The sequence below is a fragment of the Delphinus delphis genome, chromosome 9, assembly GCF_949987515.2.
Source record: "Delphinus delphis chromosome 9, mDelDel1.2, whole genome shotgun sequence".
NCBI classification, from domain to species: Eukaryota; Metazoa; Chordata; class Mammalia; order Artiodactyla; family Delphinidae; genus Delphinus; species Delphinus delphis.
The window spans coordinates 100,810,455-100,834,851 of NC_082691.1; the positions used below are offsets into that span (position 1 = coordinate 100,810,455).

A 24,397-nucleotide genomic window follows, 5' to 3' on the forward strand; every position below is an offset into this window, starting at 1 on the left:
TATAAATATTCAAAATAAAATGAAGTATGTAGACAATAAAGATTAATCAAAATTGAATGTTTCATTCATGTGTTGATAATGTTGGTGCGTACCAAGATGATGTGGTTTGAGGACTTATTTATGCATAACTTAAGTTCATATATGCCCTTTCTAAGTTGTTTTCGAGTTTTCTTTGGCATTTTTACTTTTTTCTCGGCCAATGATGCCTTCATTATCTATGAGTACCGGCCTTGTTCCGTCAACAGGAGTGACTTTCTGGGTTCTCACAGGGAAGATGAAATATCCTCACCCTGCCCTTCCTCCCTCACCCACCCCCCCAACTTCCACGTCCCTCCTGCCGCCAACCGCACCTCTTGTCCTTCTTCTTCTGGATCACATGCCCTGGGAGATCCCATCTCTCCTTTGGGTGGATCTCTCCCTAGTTTTGCCAGCGCAAACCTTCAAATAGCTATCACTAAAAAGTGAGGAGGAGGCAAACTTTCTGAATACCAGATGTTGTGAAAATAAAAGTATTTTTCTGCCCCTTCATTCAAGAACTGGATTGACTTGCACTATCAAAACGCCGATTCAAAATCATTTTCCCTCAAGATGCTGAGGACATTTCTCCATTTGTCCTCCAGCTTAGACTGATTGGGTCTGATGCCAATCTAACTCCTATACCTTCGCAAGCAACCAAATCATTATTGTTGTTATTTAACTTTTGGAATCTTCTTATCCTTTCATGAAGATGGGTCTACGTGGGAAAGAGTCTATTTTTTTTCCTTTTTCTTGTGCTGGCCACTAAATGGGCCTTCTCACTCTGCAAATTAAAGTCTTTCTTAACTCTGCAGTTTTCTTCATGTTGATTTTTCTCTGTTCTCTCTTGCAGACACCGCTATTGGTGGATGTTTCTCTAACAGAGCCATGGCCACAGGGGTGGCCTTCTTTTGCTCTTATTTTCTTCTCTCATATTTCATACCTCTTTTTCATTCTTTTCTAGATTTTCTTTGGATTTTTTTTAACTTTAGCAACCATATTTTTTTTCTTTTTTTTTTTTGCGGTACGCGGGGCCTCTCACTGCTGTGGCCTCTCCCGTTGCGGAGCAAAGGCTCCGGACGCGCAGGCCCCGGACGCGCAGGCCCAGCAGCCACGGCCCACGGGCCCAGCCGCTCCGCGGTACGTGGGATCCTCCCGGACCGGGGCACGAACCCGTATCCCCTGCATCGGCAGGCGGACCCCCATCTGCTGCGCCACCAGGGAAGCCCTAGCAACCATATTTTTAATCTCTAAGTAACTCTTGTCTGTTAATTGTCCTTATCGATAGCACTTTCTTATGCTGATAGATGCAATATTTAATGCAATTCCTCATCTTGCTAAAGATGTTATTTGAATGGTCTTAATTTCCCTTCTGCATCTCAGGGCTTCTCTATCAGTTTGCTGGGCTTCTGCTTTCCTCAGGTACCTGGTCTTCATTCCTACAAATGAAGGTGGCGGCAGCCTGAACTTGTGGCCTCCACGCGGGAACTTTCCCGGGGGCCCTCCCTGCCCAGGCAGCCTGATTAGTGACTCTGGTCCATCAGGCAGGGACTCCCCACCCCCCAAATGTCAGAAACAGGGGCTTTCCTATGCAGTATCATAGCCCTACTTGAAACCTCAGTTCTCCCCAGAGAGATTGCGCAATCATTTTGGAGAAAGGCTCTTGGCAGTTGACGTGTTTTTTGTGCTCTTTTGCCTAAAGCCTGACTGTGCTTTGGGTTCTCTGCGCATGCAGACCATCCCTGGATCATGTCATGTTGTCGTCTCCATCTAAGGTAGTAAAGGGACAAAGCAGATGGGCTTGGTGATAACGCCCAGCAGGCACTGGGTTAGCGAGGATAGAAGGGACCGAGTGGAAGTCTTCAAATATTTTAGTTTTTTAATAATTTAATTTAAACTACTTTTCTGATTAGGGAATACTCAAAATGTAGGAATGAGTCTACCATGAAAAGTCCCCCTGCTTCATCTCCTGATGTCCAATTTCCATCCCTCCAGGCAATCAGGGGAGCCAGTTTTGGTGTTTCCTTCCAAAAACCGATCCTATGAGTATATAAATTATACATATATATGCATGTGTATATTTGCATTCGTTGCAAAGAATGCATACAACTTGTTATGCCGCACATATATTTTTGTAACCAAATTCTCTCCTAAGGGCATGGAAAATGGGGGGAAGGGAGGCAGTAGAATGTAAAAACCATATTGGGGCACATGTGATTTCCCTCCAACCCCCAAATCACAATGTTTTATCCCCCCAAGTAACAGCAATGGAGTAAGTACACCTGGGTTCACCCCCACAAAACAGCAGCCCACCCAGGCGGTTTTGAGTGCAGCACCCTAGGATGTGGGACCTGGGGACTCCTGGGCACCCATTTAAATGCCAGTTACCTTAGCCCAGTCTCTCAGCCTATTAATTAGAACTCTTTCAAACTGCAAGAAGCTTAAGCAAAAGACTACTTACTGGGCACGTACCAAAATGTCAAGGCTCAGTCCAGCTTCAGGCACTGCTGGATTCAGAGCTCGAGCAACACCTTCAGGAGTGGTTCTTTCCCACCTCTCAGCTCTGCGTTCCACAGGTTGTCCTCATTCTCGAGCCCGTGGAGGGGGTGTGGTCTTTGGCAGCTCCAGGAGAACCTCTCGTGGGGGCGAGGTGGCGGCTACAGCTCCAACTTTACATCCTTGCAGGTTCAAGTTCACTCTTCAAGTGAACCTTGCACTCTTCAAGTGCAAGAGCTTTTCCTGGTAGCCCTAAGATTTACTGTAATGTGACAGACTTGGGCAATGGGCCCACTCCTGAAACAATCACCGTGGTCTGCGGGAAATGATCTGTGCTTCATCTAAGTTTGGGTCACATGCCTTATGCCTGGAACTGAGGATAAAGCCCCACCATGAACACACAGCCAGACAATGAGGAAAAACTGGATCCCCAAATGGACATCTAGGGCTGTGCCTAGAAAATTGGGGAATGGTGAATGCTGGGGCCATCTACTTATGAAACTGCATGCTAACACTAGTCCATTGGTTCCAAAGGTGGAACCAAGATATTTCAACCAAGAATGGTAGGAGAGCTTGTGAAAGCTCCAGGGGGGTCTCATTCCTAGTGGGAATGTTATTCTAATCCCACACTGAGAATCGTTGCCCTACTCAATTACCCCACAAATATATCCCATTGATCCCACTGCAGACAGTATAATTAGTTCAAACAAAACTCTACTCACACTGCAAAAAATAATTCATGCCATTTATTGATTCATCCAGCAAATATTTAGAAGCTGTCCTCCCAACTCTCTCTAATATCACTCTTGTATAGACAAGACAGGAGGGTTTATTTACCATTACAATTCAAGACCAAATCGCCTATCAACAGAAGAATGGGTGAACAAAATGTGCCACGTACAATGAAATACTGTTCATCCTTAAAAAGGAAGGAAATTCTGATGTGAGCTACAACATAGGTGAACCTTGAAGACATTATGCTAGACACGAAAGAAATATGCTAGACACGAAATAATAAATATTATATAATTCCACTTATATGAGGTACATAGAATAGTCAAATTCATAGAGACAGAAAGCAGAATGGGGGTTAGCAGGGGCTGGAGAGCGGGGGAAATGGGGAGTTAGTATTTAATGGGTACAGAGTTTCCATGTAGGATAACAGAAATTTCTGGAGAGGATGGTAGTGATGGTTACACAACAATGCGAATGTACTTAATGTCACTGAACTATACACTTAAAAATGGTCAAAATGGTAAAAAAAAATTAATAAAAATAAATAGATGTTAATAAAATAAATAAGACAGTATTGGTGAGAGTTGGGAGGGTTGGGAGAAAAAACAGCAAAGACTTCAAACTTGGTACTTCTGTTACAGAAAATAAAAAAATAATGTAAGTTTAGAGAAATAAAATAGGTCATTGGTGGCATGACTTAGGAACAAGAAAATATCAAAAAGGAGCAGGAAGATCTGAAAAAGAAGCAAATATCATATCTAGAAAATGGAACTTAAAATTTAATGGAACGGAAAAAGCAGATTATACATAACTGAGGCAGAAATTGGGTAACTTGGTAAATAATTATGAAGAATTTAACCAGAGCACAGCAGGTAGAAATAAAGAGATGAAAAATAAAAAGCACAAACCGGGTTAGGAGATAAGGAAGCTAGAGTGAGAGGGTCTAACATGCAGCAAATCAAAATTTCAGAAGGAAATATTAGAGAGAATGTGGGAAAGGAATTATTCAAAGGCATAATTCAGAGTTTCCCAGGTTAAAAAAAAAATTGTGTGAACTCTGAGACTTGGAATGTTTAAAAATACTTTCTCAGGAGGAATTTTCAAAGGAAAATAAATTCATGCACACCTACACACTTTGAAGTAAATTTTCTAAACATCAAAGACAAGTAAAGATCTCAAAAGCAACCAGAATTACATATAATTAACTAAAGCTGGAATGGTATATCCAGTGAAACTAGCTATCTTGAGCCAGGTATAATAAGGAATATTCTGATAAATAAAAACTAAGAAGGTTTACCACCAAGAGATCTTTACTATTAAAGAAACGTTTAAAGGATGTACCTCAAAAAAGAAGAAAAAGGATATCAGAAAGAAGGCCTGAATTACAGGAGGAAAAGGAGAGCTTTTTACCCGTTAATAAAACTATAGGTAAAGTTAAACAAACACTGAGTATACGAAAAAAATAAAATATTTAATTTATGGGGTTGAAATAAGTCAATATAGAACTAAAACTCAAGAATATCATGTAACAAGGAACATTTTAAAGGCGCAGTACTTTTCAGGTAGAGGATAAGGTTACTGGTTACCTTCAGAGTTTGTTTAGTTAAGTGCACATGCTTTAAAAAAAAAAAAAAAAGATTTCAAAGGCAACCACTAAGAAAGCAGAAATCCTCCTGAATGAGGAGTGAGTGGGGCACTGAAGATGGGAGAGGGAGAAACAAACTAAACCAATAAACGCTGAAGAAGTTCAAAGCAGTACCTACCGTGGAAATGAACACTTTCATAATGTCTGCTTCCTACTTCAGAAAGGATTTTTTTTTTAATTGGAGTATAATTGCTTTACAGTGTTGTGTTAGTTTCTGCTGTACAACAAAATGGATCAGCTGTACGTATACATGTATCCGCTCCCTCTTGGACCTCCCTCCCATCCCCCCACCCAGCCTGCCCATCTAAGTCATCACAGAGCACCAAGCTGATCTCCCTGTGCTATATGCAAGTTCCCACTAGCTATCTATTTTACAGCTGGTAGTGTATTTATGTCAAACCTAATCTCCCAGTTCATCCCACCCTCCCCGTCCCCCCACCCCGTGTCCACACATCTGTTAGTTTCCCATAAAAATTAATTGCAAACTTTTTTGTGAGCAATTCTTTGCATCTGAGGCTCCAGGGCCTTCTTTGTGGAGCCTGAGGCGATGGGGCTTTATCCCATCCACTGAAATATCTCTGAAGAGACTCTGGGCCTTGCAGGGGCAAGAAATAGTAAGTGAATACTCGTACCGCAGGAAAGCCCTCCCCACCCCCGGCATTTCATAGCTGTCTCCTTAGGATGTACTTTTCCAGGAAGTTTTCCCGATTGAGCCACGCAGCTAACGGAGCAGCCGGCAGGGAAATTCCTAGATGCCTCCGAGACGGCGCAAGAACAGACACTACCCACATCACATCAGCAAATGGTCACTGGCCCCCAGCTGAGCCAAGAAAGCCCGGACCCCCATCCCCTCCCCTGCCTCCCTCAGGACTCTTTAGGAAACCGGAAGGAGAGGGAGGGGCCACACACTAGCACAGCACATCCCTAACCCTCCCAGTCCAAGCAGCGGCCTCTGCTGACAGGGGGACCCAAGCTCTGATGACTGCAGTTTTAAACATGACCAGAACTGGGTCTTGTACACCAAACATGAGACCATTTTAATGACCAGGTTGTGGAATCTGGAATCTGGTCCTGATGTTAAAAGGACCAATATCCAATGGGGAAATGGGGAGCTGACAAAACACAGTTAAAAGCAGTGATTGGAGCCTTCCCTGGTGGCGCAGTGGTTGAGAGTCCGCCTGCCGATGCAGGGGACGCGGGGTCGTGCCCCGGTCCGGGAAGATCCCACATGCCGCGGAGCGGCTGGGCCCGTGAGCCATGGCCGCTGAGCCTGCGCGTCCGGAGCCTGTGCTCTGCAACGGGAGAGGCCACAACAGTGAGAGGCCCGCGTATCACACACACACACACACACACAAAAAGCAGTGATTGGAAAAGAAAAATAGAACCATTTCCCGTTTACACTCTGAATGGTTTTAAACACTTCAGTAAATATAAATAGGCTTGTGATTAATTGCTGGATCCCAGGGTCATGAAGTCAGTTGCATAACTACAATCTGGTCACCGAAACTGAGTTGTACAAATAGACAAATAACTGTCGGTTTTTCCAAGTAAACAAAAGCAAGGGGAGAAGGGGATGATATCTGATTTCCTACAGAAAAGAAAAACAAAGATTATGAAACTTCCAAGGTTATTCACAGGGTAAGGAGAGGGAGGGCAGTGGAGCCCAGAAAAGAAGAAATGGGGGAGAGGGAGAAGTCAGATGCAGGGGCGACCCCTTCCCTCAGAGACGTCAGGGGGAAAAGAAAGAAGCTACCAGACTCTGACAGTAAGAGATCGCTTCATGCTAGAAAAACAGCAGCAAAATCAACAAATGAGCAAACTACCAAGTTGTCGTTTATTTACCAGAATGAAAAACGAAAAGAATTTCTATCGAATCCAGCTCTAAAGGGACGGTTTAGAAATACCGAATCACAAAAAACCCACAGCATCTTAAGCTAAGGAAGAGAGGAAAGATGCTTCCTCTTTGCGTCTGCCCTGCTGTTGTTTCTTCTCACGAAAATTCCTTTTTAAAATGCTAAGGTTAACAAATGCATCAAAAGAATGAAAGACATCAAATTCAAAGGGGCTTGTTCTATATCTGAACAAGACACCTAGATGTGATTATCTCCGTGCTTCTCTAAAGGTGATGGGGGCACGAAGCACCTGCCAATCTTGACAAAATGCAAATCCTGACTCAGCCAGTCTAGGGTGGGGCAAAGCCTTCTCCCTGTTGCCCATGCTAGATTCACATTTGGGGAAGCAAGAGCACAGGCTCCCCGGCTCCTGTCAATCATCCAGTAGGACTAGCTACTTCCTCCACTGGGGTCTCCCACACCAGGGGACGGCAAACTCTATTTTAAGTTTTGTGGGCCATTTAGTCTCTACTGAGACCACTCAACTCTGCCCTTGTTGCATAGACAATGTGTAAACCAAGAAGTGTGGTTGTGTTTCAATAAAACTTCATTTACAGAAGTAGGTGGCAGACCAGACTTGCCCCTCAGGGCGTAATTTGCCAAGCACTGTCCAATAGTCTGAACATAATACCACCTCATCCCTCTGACCTTTATTACACAAGCTTGCTTACAAATCTCTATCTATAAGCCCACCACCCTTACCTCCAATGGTGGGGCTATGCCTCACCCGTACCAGCGGCTCTGCCCCTGCCGACACCACATCGTCGGGCAGGATTGTGCAGGGGGTAAGGGCGGGGCCCCCGGCCAGTTCTGCTGTGGGTCTTCTAACTAGTAATAACACCTGCCTCTCGGAGATTTCATAAAACCGCAATGGAAATGCAAGTCTGCTCACTATGTTGGAACCGAAAATGCCAGAATCCCTATGACGTCTTAATTCTACAGACCATGGCCGCTTTTTTACCCTTCGGAGATGAAATCATGCACCATAAGGCTAACAGAAACTGGTGACTAACAGAAATTCTTGAGCTCATCCTACAGAACTGCAGGGAAGGGAGCCGCTTGTTAAAAACCCCTCCCTTGTAACCTGCGTTCACTGACTAAGCTTGTCTTAATCATTTTTTGATTCCTTAGTGGCCCCCTATAGATAACACCTCTGATGACTGGGTCACTATAGTAACGGGGGCTTAAGTTGTTTTCCAAGGCTTGGAGTCGGCTCCTGTCCAGTTTAAGCTGGCTAAGACTGGTTGGGACCAACGACCCTAAAACTGGGCCTGCCCAGGGGTCCAGTGAGTGACCTTTTGACATCAGAGGGGTGAAAACTCCACCCTCAGATCATGCTAAGTACCTCCATTTTTGGACATGTATCCCCTGAAGAAGCATGTAACTCAGATATGCTGGCATGGAATACCAGCTACCTCACCTTTTCCCTACTTCCAATCACCTTTCTCCATGCCTAAGACCACCCTGCTTCTCTATCCCATAAATATCTCAAGCCCCTCACCTTCAGGGAGGCAGATATGAGATTTGTTCTCCTGTCTCCTCGCTTGGCTGCCTCGTGAACACACACTTTCTCTGCTGCACACCTCAGCATCTCAGCACTTGGCTTTCTGCTCATTGGACAAATGAACCTGGGTCCATTCTGAGTCCAGAAGTGCTTACGTCTATATACTTACATTGTACATAGAAAATTTTAAAAGTGAAAAACTAATCAATCGTATCATTTACAATGAAATTGAAGAATAACAGGGGTGTGTGTGTGTGTGTGTGTGTGTGCATAGCGAGAGAACCAACAGTAATTACTGCAAAAAACAAGAGAGAAAGAGAGAGATGGGGGAGAAAGAGAAAAAAGAAAGGAAAGGAGGGAGGGAGGAAGGAAGAAGGAAGGAAAGAGGCAGAGGGGGAGGAAGAATAAGGGAAGGAAGAAAGGGAGGGAGGGAGGAAATGATCTTGCTTCATGTCTCACATGGTTCTGTAAAGCCCACTGATCAGTTATAGATGCTTCAAGAAAACCTTAGCAGGTAAAAAGATTCTAAGTATGTAAGAGTTATTTTCACTTTACACTGAACAGAAGGAAATCATGAAAAGGAGTTTTTGCACTTGGGATATAGAGCAGAACGTAAATTAAGTCTTATTGGGACCTTGTTTCCATATGACCCATAACTCTCATTTAATTCCACGTGTACCAACGCACCGTGCGTATCAACAAAGGGAGACTACATCCTTTCTGCACAAAATCATTTTTTGTGGTTGTTTCTATTTAATCAGCATTGGGAAAAATGTGACAATACCTGTTCACTGAACTGAGGACCCTGGAGTGGGAATAGCGGGTGAGGGTGTTGGCGAGAGGAGGGGCAGCCTAAGGAAGCGAGTGTGAGGGACGGGGCAGTGAGGGGCCCTGGGCTACTCTGGGGGGACATGCAGGGTCCAGGCAGGGTCTTTGGCTGCTCACAGGACAACAGCTGTGCTCTTCTCCTTGTGGGGAGAGGGAGGCACTGAATTCTCCCCCCACAGCTTCTTCTCTGACCCTTCTTCATCCTGAAAAAAAAAAAAAAACAGGAGGAAAATCAATTCTTGGGAGGAAATGGTTGGAGTAGAGTTAGCTCCATAGAACTGGAAATCAGACAAATGAAAGAAGGAGGAAAGAAAAAGGTGATGGAGGAAGGGGAGCTAGACAAGACCTAGGACGTGGGAAAGAGGGGAACGTGGGGAAATGAGAGCAAAGAAGGGCGCAGAGGCAGAAGGCGGAATTCAACCCAGGACACAGTGATGGGGTCATGCTCCCCAGACAGTGAAGGGCAGAGCGAAGCATGGGAAGAGGGCTGAGTGAGGGGGGGCGTGACCCCTGCTCAGCAGTGTTCCTGCCCCGTTGTCCTTCCCATCCCTAGAGCTCCACCAACCAGATCCGCTCCTTCCCTAGTGCCTCCCTAACAGCTCACCAGGGCCCGGGAGCTCTGGCCACAGAAGCGTCGGAGACCCATGCCCAGGGAAGCCAAGGATACAATGACCTGCAGGACACAGATGGCCAGGAGCAGACCACGGATTCCTAGGAACAAATCCTGAAGATAAAAGAAGAAAACAGTTACAGTCAGGGGTCTGCTCCTCTGCTTCTGCTGTTACTATCATCTTGCTACCCCAGGAGGGATCAGACCCTGGCCAACTAACTACTTCCCACCAAAGCAGATTGCATCTTCCAACTATGGGGGCAGCCACTGACTCCATCCCATCTGCTTGCCTGCAATGTGACCTTACCTCCCCGCTGTGAAGAGGTGGGATCCACTGTTCCACCCCCTAGAATCTGGAAGGGCCTGGTAATGCTTTGATCAACAAAATACAGTAGAAGTGACACTAGGTCAAGTATGGGGTGGCCCTTATTTGGCCTGGCAGGTTCCATTTCCTACCTCTTGAAATGCTCACAGTGGGATGCTCCCTGCTGGAACCTGGTTGCTGGGCTACGAGAAGCCCAAGCCACATGGAGAAGCCGTTGTAGGCTCCCTGGCTGATAGCCCCAGCTGAGCTCCCTGCTGTGTGAGTGTGTCATCTTAGTGGCCCAGCCCAGTCGAGCTCTTACATGACTTCACCCTCAACTGACACCTGACTGCAGCTGCATGAGAAAATGCAAGTGAGGACTGCCCATGTGAGCCTAGTCAACCCACAGAATGGGAGAAGTAATAGTAAATTGCAGTGTTAAGCCAGTACATTTTGGGGTGGTATGTTATGCAGTAATAGATAACTGATAACAGCCACACACCAGAAAAGACGGAAGGGTGGTTCATGAAATCCTCGCTTCAATGTCTCCTCTTTGTCCTCATCCCCTTTGATTCAGGGAATTTTCATGCCATGAGGATCTGAACAATGGCTTCAGATTAAGTTAAAACCTCCTGAACCAAAGACCTCGGATGAGGTCGAAACTCAGAGAGCCTACATCTCTGCCCTCAGGTGCCCCAATTCCCCAATGCACAGCTGTGACGCGTCCTGGAAGACTGACTCTCCTTTCTCACCGTCAGCATTTGCATGTAGCTTCTGCAGCGCTCCTCCCTCCACGATGAATAGGAATCGCTTCGTCTAGTCTCTTCGTACCCAAAGGTGGAGGTGTCAGGGATTAAGGAATCATACACGGAGCTGATGTCATAGAAGACAGGTTCCCAGGTTAAACTATTCACACAGAAGACAACGGTGGCCACGGCCGTGGCAATGCCAGCCAGGGTGAGCAGACTTGATATGAAGCCCTAGAAGAGAGAGGTTCCGGCTGCAGACTCCCTCTGTGGATAGCAGAGCCGTGGGGTCCCGGCCTGAAACCGGTCTCCTCTTCCCCAGCTTCCTGGCTGAGGAAACCCTCCCTACCCCTCCAGGAAACAGCTTAGGATATTTGAAACCAAAGGGGAGAAGACAGAAAAATAGGGCAGGAAAACAGAGACATAGGAGGGGGAAGAGGACAAGGTGGGGCACAGAGGATGCCCAGACTCACTGAAAGTTTGCCGCAGTGTTTCTCATGGACAATGGTCCCAACTCCTGCTGCAATGGCCTAGGAAGAGAAGACACCAGAAAAGTCCTCCAGTTGGCTGTCCTGAAATGAACTCCCATCAAACTTCTCCCAACAGGCCCCAGAACAGCCAATTTGAAGCAGGATCCAAGGAACAGGCAAAGAAACCTAGCAGATGGACAGGACTCCACCTACAACTGCCCCGCTATTCCCAGCCTTGCCTTAAAGAGAAAAACAGAGGGTGGAAGGGTTTTGCCCCCCCCCCCCCAAGGCAGCCTCCTCATAACAGAGAGCATCTGGACTCTGGGTCTGTGGCCTCTTCCCCAAATCCCTGACCCAGGTCCAAAAGGAACTTTCTTTCTCCTTGTCCATAAACACTTGCCTCCCTCAGAGCTCACAACCCCTTTCTTACTCACCACAAACCCTGCCCAAAAGGCACAGCCTGAGTCACGCAGCTGAATCCAGGGCCCCAAGCAGAGAAGCCCTCCAAGAGCACAGCTCATAGCCCCCAGCAATATCTGGGTCACCTGCAAGAGATGCGGAAAGCCACACCCCTTCCCATGAGTCACCTGCTCCAGGAGCAGCCCCCCAGCTCCCACCTAGGTGGCTTTCCTCTCCTCTTCCTCTGCCCTGACTTCTCCGCAGCTCCGATTCTGGAAATTCTGTTCCCTTAACGTCCGTGAAGCAGCCCGTCCTGGTTCTCCCTCATCTCTCTGACTTGCCAGCCTTTTATCCTTCATTCTTTTCTAAATCCCATTTTCCCTGAATACCACAATTTGTCATCCCACCTGATGATTCCTCCTTTTTTTCCTCCTCATTTTCCCTTGGGAAGCCCGTCATCCATGATGGGCCATGATGACCTCCTTCAGGAAAGGAGAGTGGTCAGCTGACAGCCTACAGTGGTCAGCGCCTTCAAGGTCCCTTCATCTTTCAAACTGAGGGTACAGTCTTTCGGGGTGGCTAACCAGCCAATGATTAAGCAAGGCAGTGGTTCAAGGGCCATTTTCAGCTAACACGGAACTCCTGTGATGGGCAGTCTTTGCTCCCGAGCTCCCCACTGGGCGGGCCCAGACCTCGTCAGCCCTGCCTCATGATCTGATGTCTCCCCCTGCCCAGCCCTGCTCCTGCCCTTTTCATTGCATGGATGTTACACCCCAATAAACCTTTCGCACACCCAACTCCCACTCAGCGTCTGCTTCCTGGAGGATCCAACTATCACAGCCTCTTGGACGTCACCACCTACATGTCCTGCCAGCTTCTCAGATTCATTGCGTCCAAATTCCAGACCCTACGCACACCCTCAGTGTCTGCCTCGCTGACTTCCAGGGCTCCAATTTTCCGGTCTCCTTCACTCCAAACCTCAGCATCTTCCCGGACTCCTCTCCTCCCTTGTACTCCACATCCACTCACTCTCAAGTCATGGCAACCCCATCCTCAAAGGATTTGGACTCCTCTCTTTCCTCCTCATTTCTGCTGCGACGTTGCAGGTGCCGACCCGCCATGCTTCTTACCTGGACACCTCCTGGCTGTGAGGCTGCCTGAAGTTCAGACACCTGCTCAGAATCCCTCCACAGTCTTCCCACTATCGAAGCTGATTCAGGACAGCAGACTCCTCACCTTGTCACTCAAGGCTCTCAGCAATATGGCCCTGGTCTGTATTTCCAGTCTAATCAGCCATGAGTCCCATTCTCTGTACCCTGACAGAACTTGTCCTATGCTTTCTGGCCTCTTTGCCCTCTTTCTTGCCATTCTTTTAACTGGAAATTCCTTTTCTTCCATCTTCCACCTCTATCTGTCTAAACACGCTGCTTCTCCATTCAAGGTCTGGCTCAGACGCCTACCCCTGCAGGACGCCATCCTGCCTCCCAAGGATGTCACCTGAGCTACCTTTAATTTTAGGCATTAGTGTAGTTGCCTGATCCCTTCTGATGGACGCTGGGCACCTTCAGGTTATTACCTAGATATTCTCTCTGAAGTTTTTCCCCCAAAGTGCCCATCATATTGCCTTGCGTCACAGGCCCTCTGTCCACGTGGGTTCAATTAACCTGAATGAACAGCCTCCAGGGACCCTTCCGCCCACCCCACCCCCCCCCCAGCTCCGGCTGGGACCGCTCACGTTGCACCAAAGAAGGGATCCACTATTCCTTTCCATCGAAATCTCTGTGGCGAAACTTCCCAAACGTTCTTTTCCCAAACAAGATGGGATATGAATAGTGAGTTTTCATGGGGATTCGACCCACTTTCCTTTTCCGCATCGTACTGAAGAAGGAGCGTTACCCTCCTCTGTGTCACCTTGCTAACCCACCTCTCCATCCCGCCCTTACCCCTACTGCCAGCTGTCCGTAGCTTATGCTGGCCTTGGCAGGATGGTGGGACAGGCGCTCCATCAGGGAGCTCCCAGCTTTTAGCAGTTGTGCCAAAGCAGATTCCTGATGGATGTGGATGTCGATGTGAGTGGGCTGGGACAGCGGAGAGACCACATCGACTCCATTCACAGCCAGCATGTTTTGGGTCATCCTGCCTGCTGGGGAGATGCACAGAAGTGAGGTTTGAGATCTAAGTAAGGGAAAAAGGAATACACTGCATGAGTGCAGGGAGAGAAAACAGTCTTTGGGTCAAGCCAAGTCACGGCATGTGGGATCTTAGTTCCCCAACCAGGAATCAAACCCACGGCCCCTGCCTTGGAAGCACAGAGTCTTAACCACTGGACCACCAGGAAAGTCTCTGTCACAGTGACCTTAATCTGGGATGCAAATCTGAATCACCTCTAGAGTTTTCACCATATAGACTCTTGGACCTCTTCCCAAAATGGTCAGATACAGTTTGTCTGGGTCTTGGGACTGACAAAGAAAGGAATCTGAATTATTTCAGCAACATAGTGTACATATTTATACGTAACACTTTCATATGGTTAAAAAAAAAAATCAAAAGATAAAAAAGGGTATACTGCTAAAACCCACTCTCCTCTCTTTCTCTCCTAGCCAGCTAGTTGTCTTCCAGGTGGAAAAATAGTATCATTTTCTAATATATCCTACAATGACTTTTTTACATATAAAAACATGTAAAAATATTCTTTCTCTCTCTCTTTTCCCACAAATGGCAGGATAGCGCACACAGTTTCTGCACAATGATTTCTTCACAGAACCATCTTTTAAAAATAATCCTACATTGGGCTTCCCTGGTGGCACAGTGGTTGAGAGTCCGCCTGCCGATGCAGGGGACACGGGTTCGTGCCCCGGTCCGGGAGGATCCCACATGCCGCGGAGCGGCTGGGCCCGTGAACCATGGCCCCTGAGCCTGCACATCCGGAGCCTGTGCTCCGCAACGGGAGAGACCGCAGCGGTGAGAGGCCTGCGTACCGCAAAAAAAATAATAATAATAATCCTACATCAGTCCATAAAATGCGTCCTCACTCGTTTTTATGGCTGCATAGTATTCCATTGTACGAATGCATCATAATTGTTTTAAGCAGTCCCCTATTTATAGACCTTTATTTTTTTTCTTACAAGCAGTGTGGAATCAGCAGGTCAATGGGAATGTGTATTTGTAATTTTAAAAGGTATTTCCCTCCTTGGAGTTACTTCCATGCAATTCTCATGCAAGGGCAATTCCAAGAGTGTCCACTGCTCCTCCCCGAGACCAGCAGAAGGTGTCAGCAAACTTTCTAATCTTTTCAAATGTCTCTTGGAAAAATGACATTCCGTTGTAGATTTTAATCCTTTTTAGTCAATAAAATGCCCCCTTTTAATTGTGTATCTCAGTGACTTTTAACAAATGTGTACATATGTGCAACCGTAACTACCGTGAAGATACAGAACATTTCTATGTTGCAAAAAGTCCCCTAAGGTCCCTTCCCCGGGAACCCCTCCAACCCTTGGCCCCAAGCAACCACCAGTCTGCTTTCTGTGACTACTCCAGTATCAGTTCTCTTATTATGAGTGAGGTTGGTCATCTTTCATACGTGTGAGAGCCTTTTTCCTCTTCTTTTGCGAGCTTTCCTTTCATATCCTATGAACTCCTCGTTACTCTGTTTTGTTTTGGTCTTTATAGGAGTTCTTCGTGTATTTGAAAAATTACCATCGGCGACGCGAGTTACAGATAGTGCTTTCAATTTGTGATTTAGTTTTGACTTCATTTGTATTTTTATATAATCAAAGGTTTCAGTCATTTTTTATGATTTCTGGGTTTTATATTGTACTTAAAAGGGACTTTCCCATGTCAAGATTATAAAATAATAATTCATCCGTGTTTTCTTCTAAGTGTTTTTATGTTTTCAGTTTTCACATTTAAATGTTGAGCCGTCTGGAATTTACCTTGTAAGTTGGAAAAAATGGGTCCAAGTTGGTTTTGGTTTGTCCTCTTCAGATGGTTAACTTCTAAAGAGTATATTCTGTTTACGGAATATATCATCTTTCTCCCACTGATTTAAAATGCTCCCCTGAGCAAAAATAAAATTCCCATAGGAATCCAAGCCTATTTTAGTCTTTATATTCTGCCCATTGGTGGATCTGATGAGTCATGCAACATTACTGTAATTTTAATAATGAGTACAGAGTTTACTATTTAGTTGAGCTCTTTCATGACCTGCCCCCCCACGTTACTTTTTTCTTTCATGGCCACTTTTTTTGTTGTTGTTGTTTTTGTTTTGTTTTGGTTTGTTCGTTTGTTTTGGTTTTTGCAGTACGCGGGCCTCTCACTCTTGTGGCCTCTCCCGTTGCTGAGCACAGGCTCCGGACGCGCAGGCTCAGCGGCCATGGCTCACGGGCCCAGCTGCTGCACGGCATGTGGGATCTTCCCGGGCCGGGGCACGAACCCGTGTCCCCTGCATCGGCAGGCGGACTCTCAACCACTGCGCCACCAGGGAAGCCCCTCAGGGCCACTTTTGCTAGATTACTTCTCCTTAGGCACTTTAGAACCAACTTGCCTAGCTCCAAAGGAAATCCTTTCCAGGTAATTCTCATGGGCATCCTACTTACCACTGTTTAAATCATAACATTATTAATAACAATTCTAAAAACACCAGCAAGAGCAATAAGTTTAAGGCTTCCCCATTTGTATCATATGGACTTTACAGAGCAGTTTCACTCTTCACCTACCTGGCCTCCGTGCGGTATAAAGGACGGGTGTTTGACGATTCTGCAGACGTGCAAGGAGGTTCAGACCTGTTCACAGACACACAAGGAAGCCCAGCCGGGATTCTGGCCAGATCTTCCTTGGGACCCAGCGATCAGCACCATATTGCAGAGTCCAGAACGTGCCTTGGGCTCCGGCTCCCTCTGAGCCCTCCGGATACCACTGCTTCCCCCTCTCGCCTCACCCCCAGCTCCAATCCCCAGCTCAACCTAGATTCCTGCTCTTCCTCTGAGCCAGGCCAGCCCCATGCAGATCCCCTTTCACGCCACCCTAACCCCAGGGTGTGGGGCTCTTCCCTGCTGCCTTGGACACTCTTCTCTGCCCAGCTCCTCCCGGTGCCCCTGAAGCTGGGGAGAGAGGGCCAGGATCCCAGCTACACCCTGGGCCCTCCACCTTCTGCCGTTGCTATTGAAGGACCTCTCACCAGGAAACCACCCGAGCCTCACCACCCCACCCTCAGAATAAAGACATGAGGCACTGGGGAGGGAGAGTCCAGCCGACACGGCCAGGCACGGGCCCTCCGACCTCCCTAGCCATTTTCCTAGTGTCACGTCCTCTATCTAGTGTATCCCTCCCTCCCAAGGAGGTCCTACAGGGACCAGGAATGGGGGGAGAATGGCATCCTGTGAGACAGGATGGGGGCTTTGGGGACTGGTCTTGGAGACTCCTCGAGAGAGAAAGAGAGAGGGTCCTGCACTGAGAGTCTCCTGGGACGGGTCACCTGGACTGCTCACCTGAGGGCCCTGCTCACCTGCTGTCCTCTGGGAACCAGCGGCCGAGTGGAGCAGAGCTGCCCAGAGCTGAGGCACCTGGCAGTGGGTGGGAGAGAGCAGAAGGAAGGGGTGGAGTGATGAGGGTTTGACCTTCAGCGTCTTGACTTCCCAGAAAAGAGCTGGCCCAAAGGGGCCCCTCTGGGGGCGGGGGGTTGGTCTTGAGTAGATAATCAGGCTGGCGGGAGAAGGCAGAGCGCACAGACACGCACACGCTGGCGTGTTCATCCCTACGCAGCACACACGCTGCGGTGCACACAGCACAAGCAAGTCCTTGTTCAGAAAACCCCTGCCCTGGTGGGGATGGGGGATTTTCCAGGGCTGGTCAGCTCTGCAGTCTCCTCAGTGCTCTCCAGAGCGTCGGAGCCAAGTGATCTCCCCTGGCAGCTAGAAAACCCTGGAGGGGCCCTTTGCTCCAGCTGTGTGCTGAGAAGTTGCCTCATCCTTCCCTTTCTGGAGCTCCACCAAACCCCTCTCCTTTCTGCCTGGTTCTCAGCCCCCACTCAGCCGTCCCCAGCCCTCCTATCACCCTCGACCGTGACTGCCGGTCCCTGAGGAGAGCAGGTGAGGCAGACCCTCAGCCCAGGCGGCCTTTTCCCAGAGACCCTTCTCACAGGGCCCCTCCCCAGAGGAGTCCACATCCTGCCCCCTCAAAGGCCCCCCAGAACTTGCTGGGGAGGGAAGGACCGACCACCGTGTAGAGGACATGCATCCAGGAAGGCGGCAGGAGTGGAGGTACAGCCTCGTCCCCGTTTGAAGTCAAGTCATTCTGGCCTTGGGCCTCCATCTGCACCCACAGCTTCATGCAGAGGGTTGGGGGGCGCAGTTTGAACAGGCAGCGTGGGGCTGAGTAGCCATTGATGGAAAGGGAGATATGTAGGGGTGGGGGGTGGGTCCCCGGGCTCAGCTGGGAAGCAGATACCTCAACAGTAGTTCAACAGGCAGCCAGGACTCTCTTCTGTCCGGCAGCCTGAGGGCTCTGGAGGGGGAGAGGCAGAGGGGAAAGCCAGGGTGAGGGCCGTGATCACACAAGCGGGCTGGGAGCAGAAAGGAGAGAGGTGAGGGCTCCAGGGCACTGCTTGGTCCAGACCCTGAGGCCGTGGGTGGAGGATGGGGAGACACAGCAGGTCTAGGGTGAAGAGGGCAGCTCCAGTGGGCTGGGTGGTGGCCACAGCCTCAGCAGACGCAGGGATCCCTCACATGACACCCCTCAAGGCAGGTCCCAGATGCTGCACTGTGACCGGGGGCCTCGCCAGCTCCCATGGAATCTGTGCAAACCTCCTGCCAACTCTTCCCCCTGACGCCCCCTTCCTCCCTCCCAGGCGGGTGTCCACCAGCTTGAAGATGGCAGATGGTGGGGACGTGGCCTCTGGGGCTCCCCAGCCCACCTGCATCAAGGTGGACATCCACCAGGAGTCGGCTCTGGCCAAGCTGCTGCTGAGTAGGTGTCCCCTGCTGCAGCCCCACGTGCCCTCGCCGCACGCCGCCTCCCGGGCCCTGGGCCACCGCCGGCTGCTGGTGGCCTCCTGGGTGAGTAGGGCGAGGACGGGCGCCCAGGCTCCCCAGACTGGGAAGGGTAAGCCCCCTCCTCTGGCTGCACGCTCTCCCAGCCAGCCTCTCTCTGAGTGGGATGCTTATGCTCTTCCTAGAGATCAAGTTCCGGCCTTTCCTTCACTTACTGGCCTCTCAGTGAAAGCTGTAGGTAGGGTGGGCTGTGGGCTGAAGGGTGCAGAGGAGCCCCTGACCATTTAAAGTCCCAGCTGGTGGAACCCGGAGTTCATCCTCTCACGGCCCAGCGTGGGCTAGCTCTCCCCTCCCCTCGCCTTCTCTCCCCTCCTGTCCTCTCCCTTCTCGTGCCCCCTCTCTTCCTCTCTTCTCTCTCTCTTCCCCTTTCATAGGGTTCTAACCTTTAGTACATGGAGTGGAAAGTCCTCAAGACTCCCCTGAGGCTTAGACGCAGACTGGGCCTGGGACCCGGGCTCCGGGTTCTTGGGTTTTTCATCTTTCAGGCGGTGCAGATCGTGCTGGGGGTGTTCAGTGGGGTCCTGGGGGGATTCCTCTTCATCTCCTACTACACCACGCTGCTTGGATCGGGAGCCCCCATCTGGACAGGGGCTGTGGTGAGTGGGGCGGGAGGACCGTGGGCAGAGGGACCCCCTATCAGAGGTGAGAGACCACCACCATCGACCCCATCAGAATGTAGACTGTTTGCAGCTGAAAAGACTCCCAGATCTCTAGGCTGACACCAGGCTTCTACAGACGGGAAACCAGCTGAGCTAAGGGCTGGGAGAGCCACGGTCACCGGTCAGCTCTCCCGGGTCCCTGCACCGGGCTTCTCCCACCTCTTCTCCCACCTTCAGCAGCAGATCAGCTAAGGATCTAGGACAGGACTCATCTCCAGGCACTTGCACTGAGATGGAGGGAGGCGGAACGTGCTGGAGCGTGTGTACAAGGGAGATGTACCCCCCCCCCCCGGTGGTTTCCCATTGCCCTCTGCAGGCCCTGCACACAGGGGAAGTCCAGGGGGGCTCACCGGACAACGGCAGCTATGTCAGCAGATGGACGTGTGCCATCTGCGGCAGGAGATGGGTGGGCGGATCATAGCAGGAAGGAGGCGCCCTCTGTCCTGCCCACCCTCACAGAACAAGAGCAAAACACACATATCGATTAAGAGAGGAGCCCCAAGTAATGATCGTCATCCACCCCACGGCCGAAAACACTGAGATTAGCTACAGAACTGCCAGACAGGATTCAGATCCATCTTTCCCTTGGCATCAGCCAGACTTCCTGTCCTGGAAGACCCGCTGGGTGGGAGGCTGAGCGCTGTTGGAATGAGCGCCTGCCCTCACCCCGAGGCAGCGGACGCTGATCCTGTACTGAGAGCTCCTCCAACACCCCGGACCTTCCACCCCACCGCCCTGGAGCTTTCATAAAGCACCTGGTGTTGCTTAAAAAGAGAGGGTTTTGGAGAAGGGAAGGGGGGCTTACACCCGGCTTGACCATGAGCAGTTTTGATGTCCCTAAAATAGAGGGTCCTGCAGCCTCGGGCGTTTGATTCGGCCTTCAATACCCTCACCGTTGAAGACAACAGAGCTCAGCTCAAAACCTCGGGTCCACGTGAGGTGCTATGGGGAAAGGCCAGCAGGACGGTTGGTTTTGCCTGTGGGACTTGAGGAAGGAAAAAGAAGCAGGCTGCTGGGGGTGGGGCTCGGCTGCCCCGGGCTACCCCTGCTGCTTCAATCCCTCCCCAGGCTGTGCTGGCTGGAGCTGTCGCCTTCATTTATGAGAAACGAGGTGGCACCTACTGGGTGAGTTCGGGGAGGGGTTGACACCAGCCCCGGAAGCTGGAGGCCACCCCCAGCCTGTCGCCCATCCCACGCCCCCTCCACTAGACTTCCCGCTCTTCGTCCCGGGCTGGGCTCCAGAGAGACTGAGTCTCCAAGGTCTGTCTCTGCACACTGCCCTCACCAGGCCCTGCTGAGGACCCTGCTCGCCCTGGCAGCTTTCTCCACGGCCACAGCCGCCATCATCATTGGGGCTAGAAGTTTCCATGAGTACCACCATTTTCTCTTTAATGGTATCTGTGATGTCTCCCCTTCCTGGAGGCCCACCGGGGCCCCCAGCTCTCCGAGTGCAGACGAGGGAAGGCTGCAGCTGTGCACCTCCTATGTGAACATGCTGAAGGTAGCCGGGCCGGGGAAGGCAGCAGGCGGTGGGCAGGGAGGGTCAGACAGTGGAGGAGAGTGAGGCTGTCCACCAAAAAGGGCGTGACCTGTTCTGCCCTGAGCATGTCTCCCGTCACCCCAGCGTGGCAGCGAACGAAACAGAAGCGGTTCCTATGGTTGTGGGAGGTACAGGTCTGTGGGAAATACAAACACTGAACTCATAATAAAGGCGCTAATACTGCAAATACGTGAAGAGCTACGAAGGTGTTAAATGCATGTTCAAGTCTTGGGCTTGTCAGGGAACCAGACCACAGCCCAAGCCCATCGCTGCTCAGATGAGGACGCTGAGACCCGGTGACAGGGGTTACTGGCCGCTCTCTGCATGCTACACCCACTGACCCCCACCCCGGGCTCCTTCGTCAGCCTCCCCCCACCCCGGAAGCTACCGACTTGGGGATGGGATGAATGGGGTGGAGAGTGACCCTGTGCCATGATCAGCCTGAAGACAGACCACAAATGGCAACAGTCTCTCTGGGTGCCTAGAGCTTCGGTCCTCTGTCCCCAGGCCCTGTTCATAAGCATCAATGCCATGCTGTTGAGGGTCTGGGCTCTGCTGCTTCTAGCGTCTCTGGTCCCCCTGTGTCTGTGCTGCTGGAGAAAATACCGATCTAAGGAGGTGAGCGTCTAAAGCTTGTGTCTGTGTGTTTGGGGCAGCAGTGCTGTCCAGGGGAGACGGGAATGGAGAGCGGATGGTTTGGGGAGGAGAAAAGTGTCATTACAGTGAGTGTCAAGGGGCATCATTCCTGTCTTTCCACCCCAGTAGTGGCCCAGCCCAGAGACCCCCTGTCCCTGACCAAGTAACACCCAGTCCAAAGACCCTAGTGAGGGACTTCCCTGGCAATCCAGCGGTTAAGACTTCACCTTCCAATGCAGGGGGTGCTGCTGGTTCAATCCCTGGTCAGGGAGCTAAGATCCCACATGGCTCGCGGCCAAAACACCAAAACATAAAACAGAAGCAATAAAACAGAATAAAACAGGGGACCACCAGGGAAGCCCTGTATTTTCAAATAAACAAATTGCTTTTGAAAAAAATTTTTAAACAAAAGGCAGGGCTGGCAAGATACCTGATTTCCTACAGAAGAGAAAACCGAAGATCCAGGACTCTCTGAAGCTGTTCAGAACGAGGGAGGGTAATCAACGGGGATGGAAGCTGAGGAAGAGCTCTGGGGGTGGGGGTGGGGGGGGACTTGGGAAGGGGTCAGTCCCAGAGACTCAGATCTGCCAGATGCAATAAACAAAGGAGGTTGCCACATTCTGACAGTAAAAGATCACTTCAGAGCAAAAGGGCAAACTGAGTTGACATTCATTTAACTGAATAAAGAATGGAAAGAATTTACATCTAGTCAAAGCCCTAAAATGACTGAATTTGGAAACAATGTAGAAGAGAAATTCATACCATCTTTAGCTTGAGAAAGAAAGTCATCCACCACGGTCTTTATCTCAGATTTATCCTGCAAATATTTCTTAGGACAATATGTTTTTTAAACTTAGTAATTAACAGGCTCCAAAACAGAATTAAAACAAGATTGAATTTAAATTCAAATGCCTGCTTCCCTATCTGAATTCCACCCCTCCCCCCACCCCCCACCCCCCACCCCCGCACAAGCCAGCTTGATGTAATTAACTCCGCCACCTAGTGGCTACAAAAAGTGTTCTTCAGGAGAAACTAGAAAATTAATTTTTTTACACAATTCTTTGAAAATTGTCAATGTATTACTGAACAAATATCTACTAATGCCTCCCATGTGGCAGGCACTGTGGGTCCTGGGAAGGGAACTGTGAACAGTGCGACCATCCTTGCCTAACCCAGGTGACCTTGAGGAGTGAGGGCCAAGGAGTCAGGACGTCTTCCCCGTCCCCCAACAGGCGGAAGCCTGCCACCTGTTCTGCTTGAGGCAGTTGGTTAGAATCGTGCCATTACATCCCCTCGAATCCAGAATTACAGGGCAGATGGGAGGTTTCCTACTGCTCCACCACCTCCAGTTTTCTCCCTGTCCCACCTCATCTGCTCCAGGGACCCACAGTTCAGGAACCAGATATCCCAGTTCTGAGCTGGAGTCAGCCCCTGTCACAGCCCACCCTGCCTCAGCGTCCATACAGGTGGTAGCTCGGTCCTGGCCCACTGGGACACAGGCCTGCCCATCCACTGGGAAGACCTTCCACACTCACAAGAATGGTGGGGACACGGTCCACGGAAAATCTCTTCTTGGAAACTTGGGCTCCATGGTAGAAGGACCCCGGAAGTGGCCTCTCCCTCCCCTACCCGGCCAAGCCTGGGGTCCCAGAAGAACCTGCCTGCCCCACAGCGGAAGCAGTGTGACCCAGGGCCCAAAGAAGACGCCCTGAAGCACAGCTCCAAGCCTCCAGCACAATCTGGTCACCTTCAGCACAAAAGACAAGAAGGATTTCTTAAACAAGACACCGAAAGCACCAGCCATAAGAAAAGACTGATACATTTAAATCCATTAAAATTAGAGACTTCTGGGCTTCCCCGGTGGCGCAGTGGTTGAGAGTCCGCCTGTCAATGCAGGGGACACGGGTTCGTGCCCCGGTCTGGGAAGATCCCACATGCCGCGGGGCGGCTGGGCCCGTGAGCCATGGCCGCTGAGCCTGCGCGTCCGGAGCCTGTGCTCCGCAACGGGAGAGGCCACAACAGTGAGAAGCCCGCATACCGCAAAAAAAATAAAAATAAAAAATAAGTGAGAGATATTTAAAGTTTACTCTTGAGTTTGCACAAGATATCCTCACTCCTGACCACTATGAGTGACAGAAACTATCCCAGCTTTCCGGTGGTTTCAGAAGAGAACCGTGTCTCTCCATGGAAAGGCCTCCGTGGCATAAGCTGAGAACAGCCAGGAGAGAGTGGATATCGGGTGTCTCTCGTGGCCCAGTGACTTTGCCACGCCCGGCCCAGGAGTGGATCTGGACTGCCTTGGTTGCCAGTATGACTTTTCTGGTTGAAAAAGATGAAACCGGAAGAAAGGAGGTGATGTTCTTACGGATGTGAACACTTTCCTTCCTCCGTGCTCAGAGTCACAGACCTGGACCTGGTCAGTGGACAAGAAACCAGGATTCCTAAGAGTGCTGACGTTCTTCTTGCCCCTCCAGGTGTCCTCTCCACCCTGCTCGCCTGGCAGCCTGGCCTCCATGGGCCGCATTTGGAGGCTCCCTTGTGCCATAGCGCGGGTTGGCTTCAGCCTATAGGTGGCCCTGGCAGGCGAAGGTGATCAAAGTATTTGGTCCCCTGGCTTCCTCTGTGCCAGACCCCAGTTTGGCATGGCAGCATCCTACCAAGGGCCACAGCTCTTGTCAGGTGGCTCTGTCCTACAAGTCTCAGCTTGTTCTAGGAACATACCAGATTAAAGGAACCAGAGAAGCTCATCAAGAGATTACCTGAGGGGGCTTCCCTGGTGGCGCAGTGGTTGAGAGTCCGCCTGCCGATGCAGGGGACACGGGTTCATGCCCCGGTCCGGGAAGATCCCACATGCCGCGGAGCGGCTGGGCCC

At 50.0% G+C, this 24,397-nt stretch overlaps 2 protein-coding genes across 9 annotated transcripts; one reads left to right on the forward strand and one right to left on the reverse strand.

Moving 5' to 3' along the window:
* Window positions 1-8,942: 8,942 nt before the first annotated feature.
* TMEM176B (transmembrane protein 176B) lies at window positions 8,943-17,207 on the reverse strand. 8 transcript variants are annotated; one of them, XM_060020053.1, is made up of 8 exons: window positions 17,148-17,207; window positions 16,360-16,425; window positions 13,588-13,787; window positions 11,680-11,790; window positions 11,249-11,305; window positions 10,782-11,009; window positions 9,720-9,839; window positions 8,943-9,318 (listed from the first exon to the last, which is right to left on the reverse strand). In XM_060020053.1, exons 3-8 carry the CDS (start codon window positions 13,777-13,779, stop codon window positions 9,229-9,231), a joined length of 798 nt encoding a protein of 265 aa, XP_059876036.1. In that variant the 5' UTR covers window positions 13,780-13,787; window positions 16,360-16,425; window positions 17,148-17,207; the 3' UTR covers window positions 8,943-9,228. The 8 variants fall into 8 exon arrangements, with proteins under 8 accessions (XP_059876036.1, XP_059876039.1, XP_059876033.1 ...); XM_060020056.1 differs by having other exon boundaries at window positions 16,360-16,399; window positions 17,131-17,178; XM_060020050.1 differs by having other exon boundaries at window positions 16,360-16,471; window positions 17,148-17,175.
* A 471-nt stretch (window positions 17,208-17,678) lies between these two features.
* TMEM176A (transmembrane protein 176A) lies at window positions 17,679-23,318 on the forward strand. The gene is made up of 7 exons (XM_060020059.1): window positions 17,679-17,901; window positions 18,489-18,696; window positions 19,176-19,286; window positions 20,418-20,474; window positions 20,638-20,850; window positions 21,397-21,507; window positions 22,906-23,318. Exons 1-7 carry the CDS (start codon window positions 17,873-17,875, stop codon window positions 22,996-22,998), a joined length of 822 nt encoding a protein of 273 aa, XP_059876042.1. The 5' UTR covers window positions 17,679-17,872; the 3' UTR covers window positions 22,999-23,318.
* Window positions 23,319-24,397: the final 1,079 nt, after the last annotated feature.

What these genes read in the sequence shown, in the direction of transcription:
- TMEM176A (XM_060020059.1), top strand. Translation starts at nt 17,873, where the DNA reads ATGCATCCAGGAAGGCGGCAGGAGTGGAG. An exon ending in GGCTGCTGGTGGCCTCCTGG is followed by an intron (nt 18,697 to 19,175) that starts GTGAGTAGGGCG and finishes TTCATCTTTCAG; the next exon opens with GCGGTGCAGATCGTGCTGGG. An exon ending in AACGAGGTGGCACCTACTGG is followed by an intron (nt 20,475 to 20,637) that starts GTGAGTTCGGGG and finishes TGCCCTCACCAG; the next exon opens with GCCCTGCTGAGGACCCTGCT.
- TMEM176B (XM_060020053.1), bottom strand. Translation starts at nt 13,779, where the DNA reads ATGACCCAAAACATGCTGGCTGTGAATGGAGTCGATGTGGTCTCTCCG. An exon ending in ACGGACAGCTGGCAGTAGGG is followed by an intron (nt 11,791 to 13,587) that starts GTAAGGGCGGGA and finishes CATCTCTTGCAG; the next exon opens with GTGACCCAGATATTGCTGGG. An exon ending in CCTTTTGGGCAGGGTTTGTG is followed by an intron (nt 11,306 to 11,679) that starts GTGAGTAAGAAA and finishes TTCTCTTCCTAG; the next exon opens with GCCATTGCAGCAGGAGTTGG.